The sequence below is a fragment of the Harpegnathos saltator genome, unplaced genomic scaffold (assembly GCF_003227715.2).
Source record: "Harpegnathos saltator strain DR-91 unplaced genomic scaffold, Hsal_v8.6 scaffold8, whole genome shotgun sequence".
Classification (NCBI taxonomy): Eukaryota; Metazoa; Arthropoda; class Insecta; order Hymenoptera; family Formicidae; genus Harpegnathos; species Harpegnathos saltator.
The window spans coordinates 1,625,811-1,644,373 of NW_020230648.1; the positions used below are offsets into that span (position 1 = coordinate 1,625,811).

The 18,563-nt window shown below is 51.2% G+C and overlaps 2 protein-coding genes and 1 long non-coding RNA gene across 8 annotated transcripts in view; 1 reads left to right on the plus strand and 2 right to left on the minus strand.

Annotated features, from left to right (window-relative positions):
* Positions 1 to 18,563, plus strand: part of LOC105181671 (cytospin-A) — a 45,915-nt gene that overhangs the window by 25,914 nt on the left and 1,438 nt on the right. For 3 of the 5 annotated variants that reach the window (XM_011138584.3, XM_019840663.2, XM_019840664.2), the window contains exons 4-12: positions 9,818 to 10,175; positions 12,522 to 12,890; positions 12,992 to 13,204; positions 13,284 to 13,739; positions 13,836 to 14,250; positions 14,657 to 16,573; positions 17,127 to 17,324; positions 17,474 to 17,647; positions 17,739 to 18,121. In XM_011138584.3, coding sequence (XP_011136886.1) covers positions 9,818 to 10,175; positions 12,522 to 12,890; positions 12,992 to 13,204; positions 13,284 to 13,739; positions 13,836 to 14,250; positions 14,657 to 16,573; positions 17,127 to 17,324; positions 17,474 to 17,647; positions 17,739 to 18,121 — 4,483 coding nt within the window. Of the gene's footprint in view, positions 1 to 9,817; positions 10,176 to 11,702; positions 11,801 to 11,974; positions 12,197 to 12,521; positions 12,891 to 12,991; positions 13,205 to 13,283; positions 13,740 to 13,835; positions 14,251 to 14,656; positions 16,574 to 17,126; positions 17,325 to 17,473; positions 17,648 to 17,738; positions 18,122 to 18,563 lie in introns of those variants that run through there. The other 2 variants (XM_011138587.3, XM_011138586.3) reach the window with 2 other exon arrangements.
* LOC112590414 (uncharacterized) lies at positions 8,186 to 9,349 on the minus strand. Its single transcript, XM_025306787.1, has 2 exons — positions 8,745 to 9,349; positions 8,186 to 8,541 (listed from the first exon to the last, which is right to left on the minus strand). Exons 1-2 carry the CDS (start codon positions 9,035 to 9,037, stop codon positions 8,472 to 8,474), a joined length of 363 nt encoding a protein of 120 aa, XP_025162572.1. The 5' UTR covers positions 9,038 to 9,349; the 3' UTR covers positions 8,186 to 8,471.
* LOC105181672 (uncharacterized) lies at positions 10,289 to 11,932 on the minus strand. Of its 2 annotated transcripts, XR_003114186.1 has the most exons (4): positions 11,800 to 11,932; positions 11,431 to 11,579; positions 11,076 to 11,231; positions 10,289 to 10,483 (listed from the first exon to the last, which is right to left on the minus strand). It is a non-coding gene; the product is annotated as an uncharacterized LOC105181672 (long non-coding RNA). The 2 variants fall into 2 exon arrangements; XR_849645.3 differs by lacking the exon at positions 11,800 to 11,932 and having other exon boundaries at positions 10,290 to 10,483; positions 11,431 to 11,611.

Sequence of the window (18,563 nt, forward strand, 5' to 3'; positions counted from 1 at the left end):
GGTGAAAAAGGTGGACATCGAGCCGAAAATAAAAGTTCGAATTTCGCAACTTCATCTACTAGAATTAGTATTGTAAAATAGTTCTAATATACAGGGTGTCTCGTAGCTCGTAATGTTGCAGAGCTTGTGGAGACATAGAGCGGGTCAAGACAAACATAAAAGTCTTATACCGTTATGCGAGATTCGCAATAATTATCGAATGATTGATGACAGAAATCTGACGAGTGAGATGGAGCGCCGAAATGGATGATTGGAGAAGCGTCGCAGCCTCTCGATCTAGCAACTATTGGCGGAATGCGGCGAAACGTAGGAGTGGCGAAATAAAACACGAATACCGACACGTTGTCCTTCCCCTCGCCGCGCACCGGCAGTTTCTGGATCGACTGGGCCGCGCTCTTGTCGAAATGGCTGCAACGCTTCTCCAATCATTTATCAGTCGGCGCGCTTCTACTTCTCAGATTTCTGTCATTAATAGCTCGATAATTGTTGCAAATCTCGCGAAACGGTATGGGACTTGTATGTTTGTCATAAACCGTTCTATGTCTCCATGAGCTCTGCAACATCAGTTATGAGACACCCTGTATAATCCGAATGCAGAAAATATAAAGTAATGAGTAATATAGATAGACTGTAAGCGTCTAAAGTCTCGAGTTTCTGTGATAAGTGAAATGTGTTAAGCATAAGTCGTCCATTTGTGTTCGCTGTATTTTATATAAATAATTATCGATCCTTGTCTATCTTATGGTACACAATTCTATGATTCTTCAAGAACATTTTTATCATATCCGTTGCCAGATTTTGTTATATTTTGCGCATTTTTCTCTATGATGAATTAGAACGAAATCGTAGAACTCAACTCATATATGTTTATTGAATAATTAAAAAAAATGTCCATATTTGTCCAAGATGTACTAAATAGGATTTAAAAGAATCATTCATGTAGTAAAAAATCGTATAGGTTTCAGCTGCGATCTCGTGCGATCTTTTCTCCTATATATCGTATGGTGGATAGAAACCATCTAACCTATTATGTACATGATTGTACATGAATGAAAATTCGGTTCGGAGACAGAATTTCGCCCAGGAATCATTTGTAATGAAAATTTCAGTAAATTTATATTTTATGTTTATATTTCCATAATATTTTTATAACAATTTTTTTTTATTGAATTTTAAATATTCCTGTTTGGTGTCAAGTCAGCATCACATTGATAAGAAACAAGACATAAATTTTTTTCAATCTGTTGCAATGGATCGAAAAAGAATCGCAAAATTTCGAATAGTCCTTTTGTTTGATATCCAGTTCTATTCATAGCGAAGAACCTCTGTGGCTGTATTATGTTATTCTTGGTTGTTTCCACGAATTTTGTTTTATAACATCCACTAGTCTTGCAATAGTCTTGTGTTTTCATACAGATTGTTTAATCTTAAAATTTTCAAAAAATACGTAACAAATATTTTATTAATTGAATTTATGCAAGAAGATTCGATATAACTTGCCCAAGGCTAGCTTGTTCCTTACCTTCACGTGGTTGCTAGCTGTTGAAACCGAATAGGAACACTACATATTTATATATATTCGTTACAATACTATTATTATCAAAATGGTGGACAAAAATATTATAAATAAAATATTTTATGAAAATTAATTTCATTAAAACTTAATTCCTGCACAAAATTTTGTTTCCTGAACAGAATTTTAGTCGATGTCCACAGAATTTGGAGTTTCGATCCACTGTGCGCCGCCGCCGAGCGGGCGCAAACTTGATCGGGGGCAGATTAATTGCCCCCCATGCCGAGGTATAAAGTACACCTTCCAATGCGCGACGCACACCGCGCTCGCGCCGTTCGCTCGCTCGCTCGCTCGCTCGCTCGCTTCAGTTGCAGAAAGACCGCTTTTTCACGCGCTCTTACGTAAGCCGACGCCGCCGCCGACGTCGGACGTGCGCGTGGGACTCAGGCCCATCACTACCGACGACCCACTCTGCCAACGAGAGCGGCACTCGGCCGACCCACATACCCAGTGAATCAAAAGTCAATGGGCGGCGCGACGCGCGTCGGCTCGGCGTCGTGGAGCCGCCGACGAAAGGGGGAACCTGGGCCGCTCGTGTGAGCGCGAGACGCGACTCGACTCTTCTTGCCGAGGATGCGCTCGGCGGGGATGGACTTTTCGACAGGTTCGTCAGACGCACCGCTCGTTGCTCGTCTTTGTCTCCCCGCCGTAATTGCGCGTACCGTTCACGCGCGGGACGAACGATTATCGTTGTCGCTCGCATGTGGCCCGCGCCGGCGCGGCGTAGCGGTGGCGAACGTGTTGAGCAGCGGGGTTGAATAGTTTTCAACGGAGATCAGAGTGAGAGAGATCGGTGCGTCACGCGCATGGCTGACGTCGCTAGCGAGCGTGTTAACACATTGACTCTCACGTTATCTAGATCTGGCTGACCCGTGAGTTTCCTCGGGGGCGCTCGGGCGACGGTTTTATTCGACTGGCTAGGAACGATTTGACCGGCTCTTTATAAGGATATCGAATAGAGACGATGAAGTAGCATCGAAGCGACAGCCCGGGTTTGTCGGAGTCTTGAGAAGACTTGCTGGTGAATTCAGCGTCTGCTAGTCAACGTGTCGAGAGAAGATGCGACGACGCGAGAAGTCCTGCTCTCTCTCTCTCTCTCCCTCTGTCCCTCTCTATCTCTCTCTCTCTCTCTCTCCCTCCCTCTCTCTCTCTCTCTTCATGTTAAAACAATTTGACGCCGATAAAAGACGCCGCAAGCGCGAACGCAAGCGTGTATCGAGAGCGTGTAGAGGCTGTCTCTCGCGGTTTTGTCTCGCGAAGTGGATGATGCTGCGAGCTCCCAACAGAACGGCCACTGTGCGCGCGATTAAACGAGCGCTCTCCGCCTCCGCCTCCGTTGTAATCCGCGCATGGAAAACGAGCCGGTCTAAACGAAAGGGTCTTCGAGGAAGGGCAAGAGTGGCAATTGACTTCTCTCGCTCAAGTTCAAGAGGGAGAGAAGCGAGGAACGAGATGGGACGAGCGGTGACGTCATTGCTCTCGAAAGAAGCACTGTGTAGTCGGAGGAGTTTTATCGCCACGTTTCCATTCCGCGTCGTCACGACACACAGGCCCCGCTTTGTGTCGTCCGTCGGCCCTGCTTGCGGGATCCGAAATACGATGGAAGATAACTGGAAGCGCATAAGATGGAGGAGGGGGGGGGGCGAGAGACGATATCTGAGCGATCTATCGAGAGGTCGCCGTGTAAAAGAAAGAATTCTTCGGTCGGGAAAAATCGTGCACGCTGGAAAACAAGTCGTGGGGCTCATCGGAGTCGAGTTAAACGAACGCCAGAGCATTTCCGTGTTGCATATATATATATATATATATATATATGGCGAAGCAGCTACCCCCATTCTTTCAGCGACACTTGGCTGTTCCTTCAATCAATGTTGTTGGCAAAACGAAAGCTGAAAATTTGACTCCACGAGGCGATCACGAAGCCGAGTCAACACATTGCCGGGCGCGTTCGATTCGCCTCGTCTTCCAGTCGATTCGATTACTCGTATTTCGCGGCTGAATTAATCTCCCGATGGCTGAAGGAACATTTTGTATCGCCCATAAAGCGGCGTTTCAGTTTCGTTGACATTTTACTGCCGACTGCAGTCGACCTTGCAGTTGAAACTCCCACGTCAGACTGCCGGTATGCATCCGGTATCGGTGGTATGTAAAATTCGCGCAACTCTCTCTCTCTCTCTCTTTCTCTCAGCTCTCCTTATTCTCCTGTGGACCTTTCTGTTCCCTTCCAACGTAGATACTCGAAATTCTTCCGACGCTGCGCGCGACTCTCGCGATACTTGTTTGCACAAATGGCCGGACACATGGCGCTGATGAATGTTTACTCGGCAATAAATATGACACCGCTCCTCTTTCTCCGCCGGCTCTCTCTCTCTCTCTCTCTCTCTCTCTCTCTCTCTCTCTCTCTCTCTCTCTCTCTCTCTCTCACGTTACACGGGGCTGCTGCTGCTGCTGCATACCAGCCAGACCCGAATTCCCGGCGTCGCTCGTTTTTCTCCCCCGGGATCTCGTCTCCGCGTTACTTCCAGGCGAAAATCGAAGGCGGAGGAGCGGATGATTTCTTGCCGCGCGTCTGCGACGTCTCTCCTCGTCGACGACTTCTCTTCGAGCCGATCCTACTTTCTTACGGCGTGCCGCGAGTCTGCGGATTTTCGCGACTAGCTTTCTCCCGCGATTATATGATAAAATCGCGGCGCGATTTTAGAGCGCCGCGCACGACGACGACGACGACGACGACGAATGCCACCGTCGCGTTTATCTCCGATCGGAAACGCCTTTGTGAACGGAGTGACGTCAGCGGGCGATATTTCTCGAAGCAGCCGGTTCGTGTTTAGCACCTAGAGCGATAACAAGAGTATCTGCTCGCGCCTCGTCCGTGCGAGATAAAGGTGCACACGAGCGCACTCGGAACGCGGTAACACACCTGGTGCCGACGAGGTGGGATGAGTCGTCGTTCTGCCGCGAGCGTGCTCGCGCGCGCCGGCCAATGGGAAATATCCGACGCGGAATCCTCGCGACTAGATATCCTCGGCGTTCGCGCTCTCTTCCTCTCCTTCCCCGTCCTCAGTCTCGGTCCACATGATTCGCGACGAACAAAGTCTGTTATCGCGGCGATTGCAGTGCGAAGTAAAATTTCCGCGAGGCGAGGCGACGCTCGTCAAATTCGCGACGACACGTCGCCGAGTGTCGTCTCGCGCGCACGCTTCGCAGAAATTCAACTCGTAACCTTGCGCGCGCGCGGCTCTCTTCGGCATGCGCGCTAATAATCGCTCTCACGTATCGCCGCGATACGATATTGAAATATTAATGGCCGAATGAATAATGATGATTAAGCGGATATATATACACTCTGGCTTCCCGACGCGCAGTCGCTGCCGGCTTCGTCGAAAGAGTCGCTCGAATTGATTGAACATAACACTTATAAATCTCTCTCTCTCTCTTCTGTTTTCTTCTCATTTCTTCTCATTTCTTCTCTTCTCTCTCTCTCTCTTCTCTTTTCCTGATATCGTTTATCGTGAAGTTTCCATCGGTCAGTTTTCATGACCATTGCACTGCTACTCGCTCGTTTTTCCGAAATCCAAGGGGTGACCTGGTAAAAATCGCCATCGTCGTACCGGAATGTATTGCCGATCGGTCCTCTCTCTCGCGCGGATGTTGCGCTCTCTCGCGCACAGTGCTGTTTCTGTTGTATCTCCGATAACGTGGGGCTCAGGGAGCCCCGGCTCGATCTCTCCGGGACGAACGACATTGTCGTCGGTAAGGAATTATCGCCTTGCCTCGCCCCGCCTCGCCTCGCTTCGCTCGACAGCGCAACGAAAATCGGCGCCGTGTCGATTTCGCGCTACGAGAGAGCGCCCCGTTACTCTCCTCACTTCGTTCGTCCACTTGGAAGGACGTACAGTCCTCGGGCGACCCGTTTTTACCCGGGCTGCTACCGGCGCGAGGTTTTTCGTAGCCCAGTCGAAAATTCGACGTCGCCTCGAGTGAGGAGCAAAAAATCGCGGAGCCGGTTGGCGACGTGAAGATGTCAGCTCCGCTGATTTTCGACGTATTACGGTGACTGTCGTGGCACCGTTCCGTTCAACGGCTCGTTGGCTACGCGCTCGTTGAGGACCGTCCTCGAGGAGTGTCGTATTTCCGTCGGCCGGAAAAACGTATACCGGTTTGCCTCGGCCGGAGCTTCGGTGCACGTGCAAATGCACCAGTGGTGCCAGAAGGGCCCGACATAGCGGTGCCACTATGAGACGGCGGGACCCCGAGTGTCACGGACGGCCGATTTTGACACTGCGCGCTCGATAATAATAGCCGTCCCTTTGTCATCGTTCGCTCGTACTCATCGTACGTCAACAGCCTCGTAATCGGTGGTGGATACCTGAAAATATATCTGGGTGTTAAACGACAGGCATTACTGGCGATATTAAAAAGAACCAGGTGGAATTTCTAGTCAGCCTAAATACCCAAACTCGCGAATCTATTCTATTCGGGTATCCGGAACCGGCGAATAAATAAAAATAAAGAAATAAAAAATTTCTCAACGGAATCATGTTTCTTTGCACGAGTACATTCTCCGGATCAATCCGCGTGTAGTAAAAGTGAACCAAGGTGAAGCCGACGAAAAGTGAACTTTGTCGGACGTATTTCGCACTTTACTTGTTTTACTTATCTTTCATCACACTTTGTACATTTTCATATGAAAACTATACATTGCATGGCGTATTCACTTTTCGTCAACCTTGCTGCGATACCCTTGGAATAACTCGAAGAATAAGTAAAAGACGGTAACGAAATAATAAATAATCGGCGGACGAGTATCCGGGTGCCTTGAGAAAACGCCGGGAAAAATATCCGGGTAGCCGGCGTTGACATCACCAAGCGGGCACTTCTCCGGCGGCGGCGGCGCTCTCTCGCATTCCGCCTCACAAAGGAGACCTTTCGGCCACCGGGTACATACCATATGTCGACCGTATGAGAAAACTGGTCGACCGGTGAGACGTCTGCGGATTCCGTGTGGCCTCCTTAAGCAGCTTCTGCTTCTCTCTTCCCTTCATCCCCCGGTCGTGCCATCCTCGAAGCGACGAGACGCGTACCCGTTCCCAACAGCTCCTCGGCTGTCTCCCGCCCCGCCGACCGATCCGACCAATTATTTCTCCTCCTCCTCCTCCTCCTCCTCTTCCTTCTCCTTCACCTCCTGCTCATCGAAAATCGACGCGATCCAAAGTGATCGAAACGCGTCGAAGGGCAATCGGCCGTGTAGCGCCGCTCGACGATCGCTAATTTGTTGTTACCGCGATCGCCTTATTCCTCGAGCTTTCTTTCCCCACGTTGCGCGTGTAATTAGTTGCCCTTCGGCAAATCCGCTAATCATCATTTCACGGAACGGCAGTCCCGTTCGCTCCAAACGCGAATCGATCGACCTCACTCGATGATTGTCCTCGAGTGGCCCTCTCGACTCCTTTGAAATTGCGACGAGTTTGACTGTAGAGTGCTCGGCATGGTACATCAGTCGACGATTCGGGGATGGTGGTAGCCATCGTTTCGGCGGCAAGATTCGAATGCATTCTGGTGCCATTCTACACGTTGCGTTGAGTAAAACGCGATTTTTATCGTTTATCATTCGGCAGAAAAAAAACTTGAAGCTCAGCAAATTCACGAAGCGACCAAGCTCGAGCTTTGTTTGTAACCTTATGGAGGCTTTCGGGCTTCAAAATTCTTCAAAATCATCTAGAAAACAACAGGTTTGAGTAACGTATAACTGAGTCTCGGGTTTCTTTTAATGACAAAGAGACAACCTCGCGCCTCGACACTCGCACGATATCTATTACGAGCACTTACACGATAGACTCGACGATTACAAAAGCGGGATAACCTGAGCGATAAATTACAAGCCGGAGCACCACGCGACAACGTGTAAAATGACGCGGAGTCCGTTCCAATCTCGACGTGTCGGGGCCTCACGATAATCGTGGCCGATGTTGCTCCATATTGCGAGCCAAAAGAGGTGACGTGGATCACGAGGAGACACGCGATGAGATTCCTGTGAATGGTCAGGACAGCGCGACCCAAGGTACGCGATCTTTGCTTGCATTCGCGACTGACTCGTCGGCCCTTCGAGAGAGCCCGGCGAGGCGGGCCGCCTAAGAAAAGCCTTGATCAGGCAACAGAGAAGACGGCAGAGCGAGGGGGAAGGGGACAGGGCAGAATTATGGCAAGAGGAGGGGGGCGACAGCCGACTCACGTATTCAGTACCCGATGCACCGTCGCACGGTGTGTGTCGCTCCGGTGCTCGCGTGATATCGAATCTCACTCTCCAGGACCTCGTACGTTGATCCGTGTTGGAAACGTAGTCGTACAGGTTATACCTGTGTGCCGAACGAGTGTCCTTTCGCGCAGCGTGGCGCCTCCCGTAGCGAATCTCGCGCATTGTGCATCGCACGAGTGTCCGTCGTCGTCCTTGCAGAGTCGAGCAAGTCGGACGCAAGGACATTCGGGTGTCCTTCCGCGGCGGCGTGCTCAGCGACACTCCGCTCTGCTCGTGGCGGATAGTCAGTCGGCGCTGTCAGGGAGGGAGGGAGGGAGAGGGAGAGAGAGGGAGAGAGAGAGAGAGAGAGAGAGAGAGAGAGAGAGAGAGAGAGAGAGAGAGAGAGAGCAACAAGTGGTCGTCGAAGGCGCGAACGAAGACCGAGCGCGTGCTCTTCAAGGCGATCTTAGGTTGTCCGGAGCCTCGCGCTTCGCTTCGCCTCTGACTGTCTGCGTTGTTCTTGAACGTGGGTCATCCTCGAGGAAGAAGGAGAGGAAGGTGAAGACTCTCGGAGGGGCCGAAGAAAGTGGCTCGAGGTCGGTCGGTCGCTCACTCGTTCGTTCGCTTGTTCGCTCGCTCGAGCCGCACGAATCCTCGAATTCCTCAGCGAACGCACGCCACACGATGCAACCGCTCGTACACGTCGTGTAACGTCGCCATCGTCATCGTCATCCTGAAACGGGAAGGATACAAGGGGATGGTGAATCTTCGTCGCGGCGAGACAGACGAGGTCGATCGAGACCGCTTGCTAGTCGCTCGCGCGAAAGAGGCCGCCGCCGCTCTCGGTGAAATTCCCGACGGTGGAGCGTTTCGAGTCGTGCGCTCGAGGTCGAATGCCTCGGAAGATGCGCTTGGATGCTCCGTATCGCGACCTACCGAGGAATGTGTTTGGTGAATGTGCTCCTTCGAGATCTGCCGCGATGACCGTCGCTTGACCCGAGATCTCTCGGACTGTGTTGATCACGCATCTGTACACTCGTATCGCGCATCCTGGAAATCCTGGGAATCGTAGCGCTCGAGTCGCTTGAATCAAAGGAACGACGTACTTGGTGACGTTTCAAGGGGGAATTCCTGACGCTCTTCGTCGTGTCGAAAGTGTGTCGGAACTCGAGCGCGTGCCAAAGCCAACGAACTCTCCGACCGCAGAGATGCCGGCTCGAACGGCCCATCTCGTCGTCGTTGATCGATGATAGTGGATATCGATAGCGCTGGAAGCGTCTATCGCGTCTGTCGAGGTCGAGGAGCTCTTCTCTATCTCTCTCTCTCTCTCTCTCGTTGCGAATTCACGGTCGCCTCTTGGATAAGTGTTCAGGAAATGTTAGTCGTGCTGATACAAACTGCATACTTCGCGTGCCAGATCCGTCTTTATCTAGATCGATGATAAGACTTTACAGGCGCTTCGAGTAACAGCTCCAAGTTACGCGCTATTATCGCTGTCGTAGCAGGTCGACACACACACAGTGAAAACGCGGAAACGCATCTCGGACCTACGGAGAATCACGCTAGCGTTTTACGTGCAATCGATTAGATCCTCCTTCGCTTTGTGCGCGCAGCGTCACGTGGAGATACATTCACTGAAAGACCATTTCTCCTCGTGTGCTCATGGTAATCGGGATCGCGAACAGAGAAGGTGCAACAGGATGATCATATCGACGCGTTGGCTCCTCTCCTCCCTCTCTCGTCCATTCTCGTCCGAATCTTTGAAGCCGCCGCACGCTACTACTAACGGGAACAGTTTCAACGCGATGTCATCGTCCGTTGACGACGAGGGTCGTTCCAGATCGGCATTCTAGTGGCGGCGAGGCTACCGCCTTCTTCAAGCTCTCGAGAGCAATCGCTTCCTCACGGGAAAAGCTGCTGCCCGGAGTTCGTTCTTCGTCTACAACAGACCCAATTACGCGCTGATCAGTCCAAGTGACCATGATGAAGTTCAAATCGCTGTTTCGCAGAGGGCAACCGAGCCAGCAGCAGCAACAGTCGACGCAGCAGCAGCAGCTGCAGCCGACATCGCTGCGCCAGGCGCCGAGCGCCTCCTCCCTGGAGGCGAAGAGCGACGTCGCGCCGACTGGAAATAACTGGGCCGGCTCCCTAGGCGGCAAGGAGCCGGCCAGGCCCAACACCGCCAAGGCGCCGGTGGTCGTCCATCAGCCCAAGGGCGGTTCCGCCAAGGCCAGCAGGATGCAGGAGCTGGAGCGCGAGATCGAGGCTCTGCGTAAGGACCGCGCGCGGCTCGAGGTGAACCTCCGCGACGCCGCCTGCGACGCGCAGATCCTGCGTGACCTGCGCGCCGAGCTCGCTACTCTCAAGGTACGCTGTTCTCCGGTAAAACGGGGGGAGGATCTCTGGATCCTGATTCTCTAGCCGAATGCTGAATAATCCTTTTAATTATCCTTTTATTTTAAATCCTTTTTAATTCAATCAAATCGAGACAACGCTGTACGTGTGACGGTCGCGTAAGAGAAACGGTACTTGGGATTATAAAAGGGCTTACTCGGCGTTATGCGTTACGCGTCCAGAATGGGCTGCAGGTTCGTCGAAGATTCGTCGATTTTTGGCCGACGTATATTATTCAGTTGCTCAGCTGTTTCGAAAAACTACACCCCGTTTGAAATTAGCTAAAAAAAATGTTGCTTCGTTATTCGTTTGGCTTTTCTGGGATTAGCTCGCGAGAAGGTCGTCTCTTTCATCGGATTGTAACTCATGCGACATCTGAATATGTCTCTCCACAATTTATTTCGTAGTTTTCCAATTGGTTACATTTTCGATGAAGAGACAACATTTCGATACGGCGGGAACGTGATAGCTAACTTCACCGTTGTATTAAATCGTTATTTCGAGATTCATAAATATTACATACTGATGATATTACCGTGCCGATCGGGGGGGGAGGAGGGGGGTACAGCCCGGGTTCTCCGGATTGTTTGCACACATCGGAGGAATGTCGAATCACACAATAATAATCTCGCTCTCAAGTTATCGTCCGATATCACCGTTACTTAAATCGTTGGACGATAAACGGCTGAAGTTTCGCCCCGACGAGCTAGCTACTCCCGTCCCTCCTCGTATATAGAGGCCGATATAAAGGCCGGCTGATATTAATAAACACAATTTGATATTTGCGATGAAAAGTGTGTCGCCTTCGTCCTTCTCCTCGTTTCGCGCGCGGCCGAGGCCAACTTTAGATCGCGCTATTTCGGATGCGTTTACCTTGATGCGCGCGCGGCCGAGTCGTCCATTTTTAATTCCACGCAGCCGACGAGGCGTACAGTCAGTGTGAGGAAAGAGTTGCGACACTTTCATCTCGATTCAGCCTCAGAACGCATATCCGCTCCGGCCAATGGGAGAAATTCTATCCCGCGGTTACTGGAAAAAAAAAAAAAAAAACGTATCCTCCTATTGGTCAGCGATGCCGTGGCGGAACTCATCGAAAAGAAGGAGCGCGTCGCGACGATCCCCTTCCGTCTCTCGACTGTATGCCGCATAATTGCAAACCGGCGCGGCGGCGGCGGGAATCGCCGTAATATTTCGGCGGTTTCTACGAACGCGTGACGAAATCGTATACCTCGCGTAACCTCCTCGTCCAATGGCTGCGTCGCCTTCGTCCCCGATCGCGCAGCTCCGGCACCAGCATACAGGAAGGAACATGATCTTTCGGGACGACCGTCGGCGTCGGGACCGCTGCATAGTGCAATTGCGCCGACTCCCCGGCGCCTAGAAACGTAACTGACGAGACCGTTAGGGGCGTTAGAGGGAGGCAGGGAGAACGAGGGAGAAGGAGTGGGAGAAGGACGGCGGGCGATGCAAACGGCGTTTCGCGTGCGCGAAAACGGAGCCAGAGGGCGTAGAGCGCGCGGGGATATTTATGTAGGAAAAGAGCCGGGGAAACCGAGAGCGGATCCGATATGAAAAAGCGTTGCTTCTCGTCACTCACGGTAAATTCCGCACCGGGGCTGACCGTCGTGACCGGGGAATCGCGGTCTCTCGCGCCTTCGTCCTTACCCGACGCCGACGCCGTGTCGGCACGTCTGTCGTGTGAATGGCAGCGGGCTCTTTTCGGCTGTCCGTCGTCCGTCGGTAGTTCGTAAATTCTAACCTCGCTCCGTCCGGCCGCCGGACCTCCCTCCCCCTGATCTCTCCTCCTCCCCGTGAGAAGGACAGTTGCGGCGGGATGTTGGCATCCTGTGGCGTCGTTTTTTCGTGATTCGGCGGACTTTCGGCTACCCCCGTGAACGAACGCGCACGTTAATCGTCCTGCATCGTCGCGCGCCTGTGACGTCACGCGCCCCGCTGTCATGTTTGCGCCCGACGCTTTTTTGGAGCAATTTCTCGTACGGAAGTTTCGCCGCTGTCGTTGCGCTGTCTCGCTGCTCCTCTTGTCGCGCGGGAATCGTGAGCTTTTGGGATTGTGATGCGAACCGACATGTTTGAGAATTGTTGGATGCATGCTTCTACTATGAGCATCATTAGATACTGACACTGTTGCAATGACGCTCATATATACTTTTGCTTAGATATGTCGGAATATGTATGCCGTTTTAAATTTAATGCTACGTCTCTCTGTGTTTCTTCGATGTGCAGGGAGATTTAATTATGTGCTTTTGTGGTGGTTTGTAGATTGATGGTTCGCATTGTGTTTGTTGTTTGGATTCGTAGGAGCAGCACAGCCTGGAGCTTGAACGTCTTACAGAAGAGAATGAAACTCTTCGTGCTCGTCTACGAGACGTGGCACATTCTCCACTGTCAGACTCGGAGAAGCAGCAGCTGCTGTTAGACGCCTCCAGGCTGCACAATTCCGCACCAGCCTCCATCGCAATCCCTCAGGATGATGGATCTGCAAACAGCACCAACACACCTCAGGATGGTGCTCAGTGCACCACCCCAGACTGGGACAAGCATTCCTCCAGCTCTGTGTCAGAGGTTTCGGTTGCATGCTTGCAGGACAGAATTTTACAAATGGAAGAGACGCATTATTCCACAAACGAAGAGTTGCAGGCAACTATTCAGGAGTTGAGTGATTTACAGGTTGGTTGTTTTTTATTCTCCTGAGTGCACAAGTGTATATCATCAAGATTGCATCGCGATATATATATACAGTCTCTAACAAATTAATGTCACTCACACAGGCACAATTGACGGAGCTGCAAGCCGAGAATGAAAAACTAACTGAGGAGAAGAGTGTCCTACTGGAGTCATTGTGTCGTCAGACGGAGAAACTGGAAAATTCCCGATCCAAAGTTGATACTTTGCGAGAACTGCTCTTAAGAGAGGAGCAACCTCAGGAGGCGTCCAAGGGTTACAACACAGAAAGGGAACAAAAGCTAGTGGACCTTTTGAAAGTGAGAGAGTGCATGTGAATCTATGTGTAAGAAAAGTACAAGTGACAGTCGCGATCTCTAACTGTTTCCATGTCTGCAGAGTGCACAGGAGGAACGAGAAGCTCTGCTTCAGAAGCAAGAGGAGCTGACCAGCGAACTGAAAAGTCTGAGGGTGACCGCTGACACGAGCGCCGCAGAGACCGAACGTCTGAAGAAATGCGTGGAGGCACTGGAGTCAACGGTGGACACGGTGAACATTGAACGGAAGCAGCTGGACTTGGAGCTGGCCGAGGCCAGGCAGGAGGGCGCGAACCGCGGTATAGAGATCAGCAGGCTGGCGACCCTGCTGGAAAATGCGCGAGCGAAGATTGAGGAGCTGGAACAGTCGAGGCAACTGGAAAACAAGAGCGAGGCGGACGAATTGCTGGACGCGGCCAGGCGAGAAAAGGACACGCTGGAAACGCAGGCGGCGGCACTGCAAGAACAGCTGGCGCGCTCGCACTGTGACCACGATCGGCTGAGAGACCAGTACTCGCAGCTTCAGGAAGAGTATAAGGTACCGTATGCGTCTTACCTGTGCACCGAGAGGCTTCAATGAAACCTTGAAATTTGCGCTCTCCTTTATATCTCACACGCGAATGTGAAATCCCAGGTAGCGCGAAACAACGCAAAGTCCGCGATAGACGACTTGGAGTACAGACTGAATCAGCTGAAGGACGAGCGGCTATCCGTGAGCACGGAGCTCCAACTTGTTCGAGACTCCCTGGCGGAGTTGCAGGCGCAGTGTCAACGGCATTTGGAGGACAAGAGGGAGCTGAAAACCGCGCTGAGCGAGGCGCAGACGCGCCAATACGATCTGGAGCGCGCGTTAGCCGATGAACGCAAGCTGAGGCGCGACGAGATCACGGAATGGGAGCAGTTCCAGACCGATCTCCTGATGACTGTGCGAGTGGCCAACGACTTCAAGACCGAGGCGCAGAGCGAGCTGGAGCGCGTGGTCATGGAAAACAAGGCGCAGAGGGACAAGCTGAGGGCACTTGAGGCGCAGCTTGATAAGCTGAACAAAGGTAAACGAATGGCAATCACTGCTTTGAAGTAGTGATTGTTATGTGATAGTATATTGTGGTGACAAAGAACAAAGTCCTTTTGCGATCACGAAGATCTATAGAGAAGCTGCTGCGCGAATGTCGCTGGAAAACAGCACGCAATGTTGCATATAATATACTAACATACGATATTCTTCTTGAATGCACAGGAAAGAGGAATATTTCGTAACGAAAGCAAGCGGGAGTGAAAGAGAGCGCGCAAGAGTGTATGTGTGTGTGTGTGTATGTGTGTGTCTGTGTGAGAGAGAGATTTGTGAAAAATTACTCTCTGTCTTCTTTCTATTGGTATATTTTCCATTAGCGTAATTGTCGAAACTCTATTAATTTCGTAATTCTTGATATTTTCTCCGATCGAATTGCGTACTAGATAGCACTGCACTGAGTTGCTGCAAGGTACCACTCGATACCTTTAGCGGAAGTAAGCGGAAAACTAAGGCGAGCACTATACTAAAGCGTGGTCGAACGATAATAAAAAGGCGTTACGATCCGAGAAAGCATGCGTTGCTGCATGATTTGGTCAGAGCGACCACTACTACAACGACGACACCGACAAGCAGCCAAGATCTACACCCAACCAAGTCTTCGGACGTCGTGACCGTACCTCCGGTTCAAAACGGAGATTTCTCATCGGCGGACGACGTGCCGACGCTCAAGGGCGCTATCAAGCTGGAGGACAAACTGATTTCCGGCGAGGAGATCGAAATCTATCCCAATTTTCACGTCGACAGTCGGCGGAGCACCGAGTGCGTTCCGAAGAGCACGGACGTTCACTTGGCGAGCGGGAGTTCAAAACCACGGAAGATCCCGAAGAACGAATCTTCCAAATCCTGCTCGAGATCTGATAAATTGACATACACTCCGAGCGATCAGTCTCCGATAATGGCGGACGACTACCCGAAACTCTATATCACCGTCGCGAACACGTCGGACAAGAAAACGATGGCCAAGAACTCGTTGCTGAGGAGTATTCGCGGTATTCAGAGCTCCGACGGGGAATCGTACGGTATCAACATTTCGAACAGCCGTTTCTTCGTCCCGAAGAATTACATCTTCTCCGGCGTGGAGTGCTCGATGAACGACCTGAAGTTTGAAGTCGACCCGGAGATGGGGAAACTATTGCAGAGGAGCTACAGCAACCCGCAGATCAGCACGGATTCGCCTACCCTGGTTCACCTAGAGACGGATCGCGCGTCCTCGAGTGCCGCAACTGCGGTAGGACCAGTGGAAACTCGAACGTTTGATGAAACCACGTTGAACAGTGTGTCGAGGCAATGCGAAGACCCGAAATGTCCAAGGGCTAACTCGGACACGGCGCTCGCAGAGCTGAAGTCGCGAGGGAATGAGACGGCCGAGCGAAAGCAGAGGCTGTTCTTGAAGAAGCGCGACTCGAAACCGAGTTGCGAGATTGTCGACTCTCTATTGGACGAAACAATTCCCAGACCCAAGGTGTCCGTTGCGTCTTTGGCTACAAGTCGTACGAGCAGATTGCCAGATCAGCTTCATGACCGCGACAACATACAAAATAGCGAAGAACAAGATGAAACGAGCGAGATGAAACATACGAGTCGTAGACTTGTTCCTACATCGGAAACGCCTCAGGATCTTGCTAACGAGGCAGCGAAGGGCAAAACGCCGCAAGACCATCAGCTGTGGACAGCCAAGCATGTGGTGATCGATGATTGCGAGATTGAAAACAAACCTGCGCCTGATGCAACGATGATACTCAACGATAAGAAGATTCTCGGTACACCAGAAGATTCGGAGAAATCCCACTCGTCTGATAAAAGTATCGAGTGCGAAAACAAAGCACCGATGCTCAAGAGAAGCGTAAATACCGAACTCAATGACGTAAGAAGGACTCCTTATGATCGTCTAGATGCTCCTTCGACGAGACAGAACGAGGAGAAGCAGGACAGGTCATCTTGGACGAGTCAAGAGCGGCGACAGAAGTTTAAGTATTCGAATTTGGGCGAGACGAATCGAGCGGACCGCATAAAGTTCCTGCGAGATAGTCTACGGAGCGGGGCGAGCGAGCGCGATTATCCCAGCGGCGATGCTGACGTCGGGAAGACGAATTTTCCTGGAAATAAACCCGACGATATGACAGTTGAAGAGACCAAGGCAGCGCGAAGTCTCGTGGATCCCTCGAGATCGTTCGACAAGGATCAAGACTCGGCGTTCGGACGCACGTCATCCTTGAGAGAAAAGTATGAGACAATCGTGGAGGATGTGGAATTGAGGACGACGCCGGGACGGCGCTCACATGTAGCCATATCTTGCGGCCGTAAGTCGCTCGCACATCTTAGCGTGTTGTGGGAACCGCGACCGCTTCAAGTACATCGCTCAAAGCGTCCCAGCCACCTTGTCCGTCCCGGTAAACAGTGCGAGGCACCGCGTGTGCCCTGCGCGTCGCTAGCATCATCTACATTATCGTGTCGCCCATGTTGTCCCCTGGTCATAATTGTCGCCCGGCTTACTCTGTTTGTTTCTCGACTTGTCGACTTGGTATCTCTCACGATATTTATACATATGTATATAAATATGTACTCTGGCTTTGTGTCTCCCTCATCGATCACCGCGCACCCCCATCTGAATGAGTCTGTATGAAAGAGAGAGAGAGAGAGAGAGAGAGAGAGAGAAAGAGCGTGTATGGCTCTCTGTCGTAAATTGGGAACACCATATCTTCAAACAATCATGGCTCGAGTACTTCTTCTCTAGCGATCAATTAACTGTGCTTTATTCTACGTACGAAGTACGGCTTGTCGCTTCTCTGTTACGTTGGGACTTCACCGTGGGGATTTATTCTGCAAGTGTACGAATAAACGGACGACTTTCAGCTAACCAGAAAACCGTCATACAACAACCGCCGCCGAGACCGGCTAGCACACCCACGGAGACCCAGCAGTCCGTGCTGACGAGCGTGCAGCAGGAAATGGCCGCTCGCAGGAAGGCGAACATTTCGCGGCAGGACTCGAGGCTTTCTGTGAAGTGTCTCATCGAGAGCATCGAGAACGCTACGAAGCAAGCCAAAGCTGGTAAGTAAGACTGTCCCATAGAATCTCGAGTTTGTAAAGTATAGTCTCTCCGTGGCTGATTGAAGGCCTTGGATCTTGGAAGCGTGGAAACAATTATTGACACGTGAAAATTCCACGATGAAGAGCCTAACCTTCCTTTCATCCTTTAGGACCTGGAAGCCGTAGCAGCTCTACGTCATCCTTAAATTCGATCGGAACCAATGATATCATGACCCTGAAGGCGCCGCTCAGAGATCAGCAGCAGATCAATAATCTAATCTGCACGGCGAACTCGACGAACAACAACAAAACGCAGTCCACAATTGCGAGGAAATCGGCATCAGGTAATTTGCACGATTTAGAAGCGAAGCAAATTTTGCAATTGCACGATAACTCACATACACACACACACACACATAATGGCTCACATGACAGAGACGAAAGCAACGCCGGTGGTCCTGAGCCCGGGCGAGCTGTTGGACTCGGCCGCGCTGAACGCCAAGGCGATCGACTTTGTCCGTCGAAACAGCGTGACCGACCTCTCGGAACGCAAGGACCCGCTGTGCGGCTTAGTGAAGAACGGGGGCTCCAAGCGCAACGCCTTGCTCAAATGGTGTCAGAACAAGACGATAGGTTACCGGAACATCGACATAACAAACTTCAGCAGCTCGTGGAACGACGGCTTAGCGCTGTGCGCGATCTTGCACTCCTATCTGCCGCGCAAGGTGCCGTACGATACTTTGACGCCGGTCGAAAAGCGACGGAACTTCTCAATAGCCTTCTCCGCTGCCGAGAGCGTCGGCATACCGACAACTCTGGTAAGTCAAACTCCACTGCTCCCATCGACATCGTCATTTCTGAATATTATTTTCGACACTTTATTCGTAAAGTTCTGGGGTGGAATCCCCTTGGGTGTAATTGCGTTTTATCCGCACGTTGAGTGGTCACCGGTGACCAACACCATGATGTCTTATCAGATTATGTATAGGATACAATAAATTGCATTTGAGGAATTGATTGCACGGCCAATAGGAAGCCGATGGAACGAGGTAAAAGACACACGCATTTCAGATTATATTTCTTTTGCCTTATCTTTAGCAATTTGACCGTCAGTTGGGCTTTTGTGCAACGAACAGAAATGAGCGGTCGTATTTACGAGGGAATAGTCCCTTTCGTATTGCAAAGTACAGAGCAACAGTAGACCTTATGATACTTCAAGCAACTTCGACATAATGTCAGAATTAATGCAGTCGTCGGTTG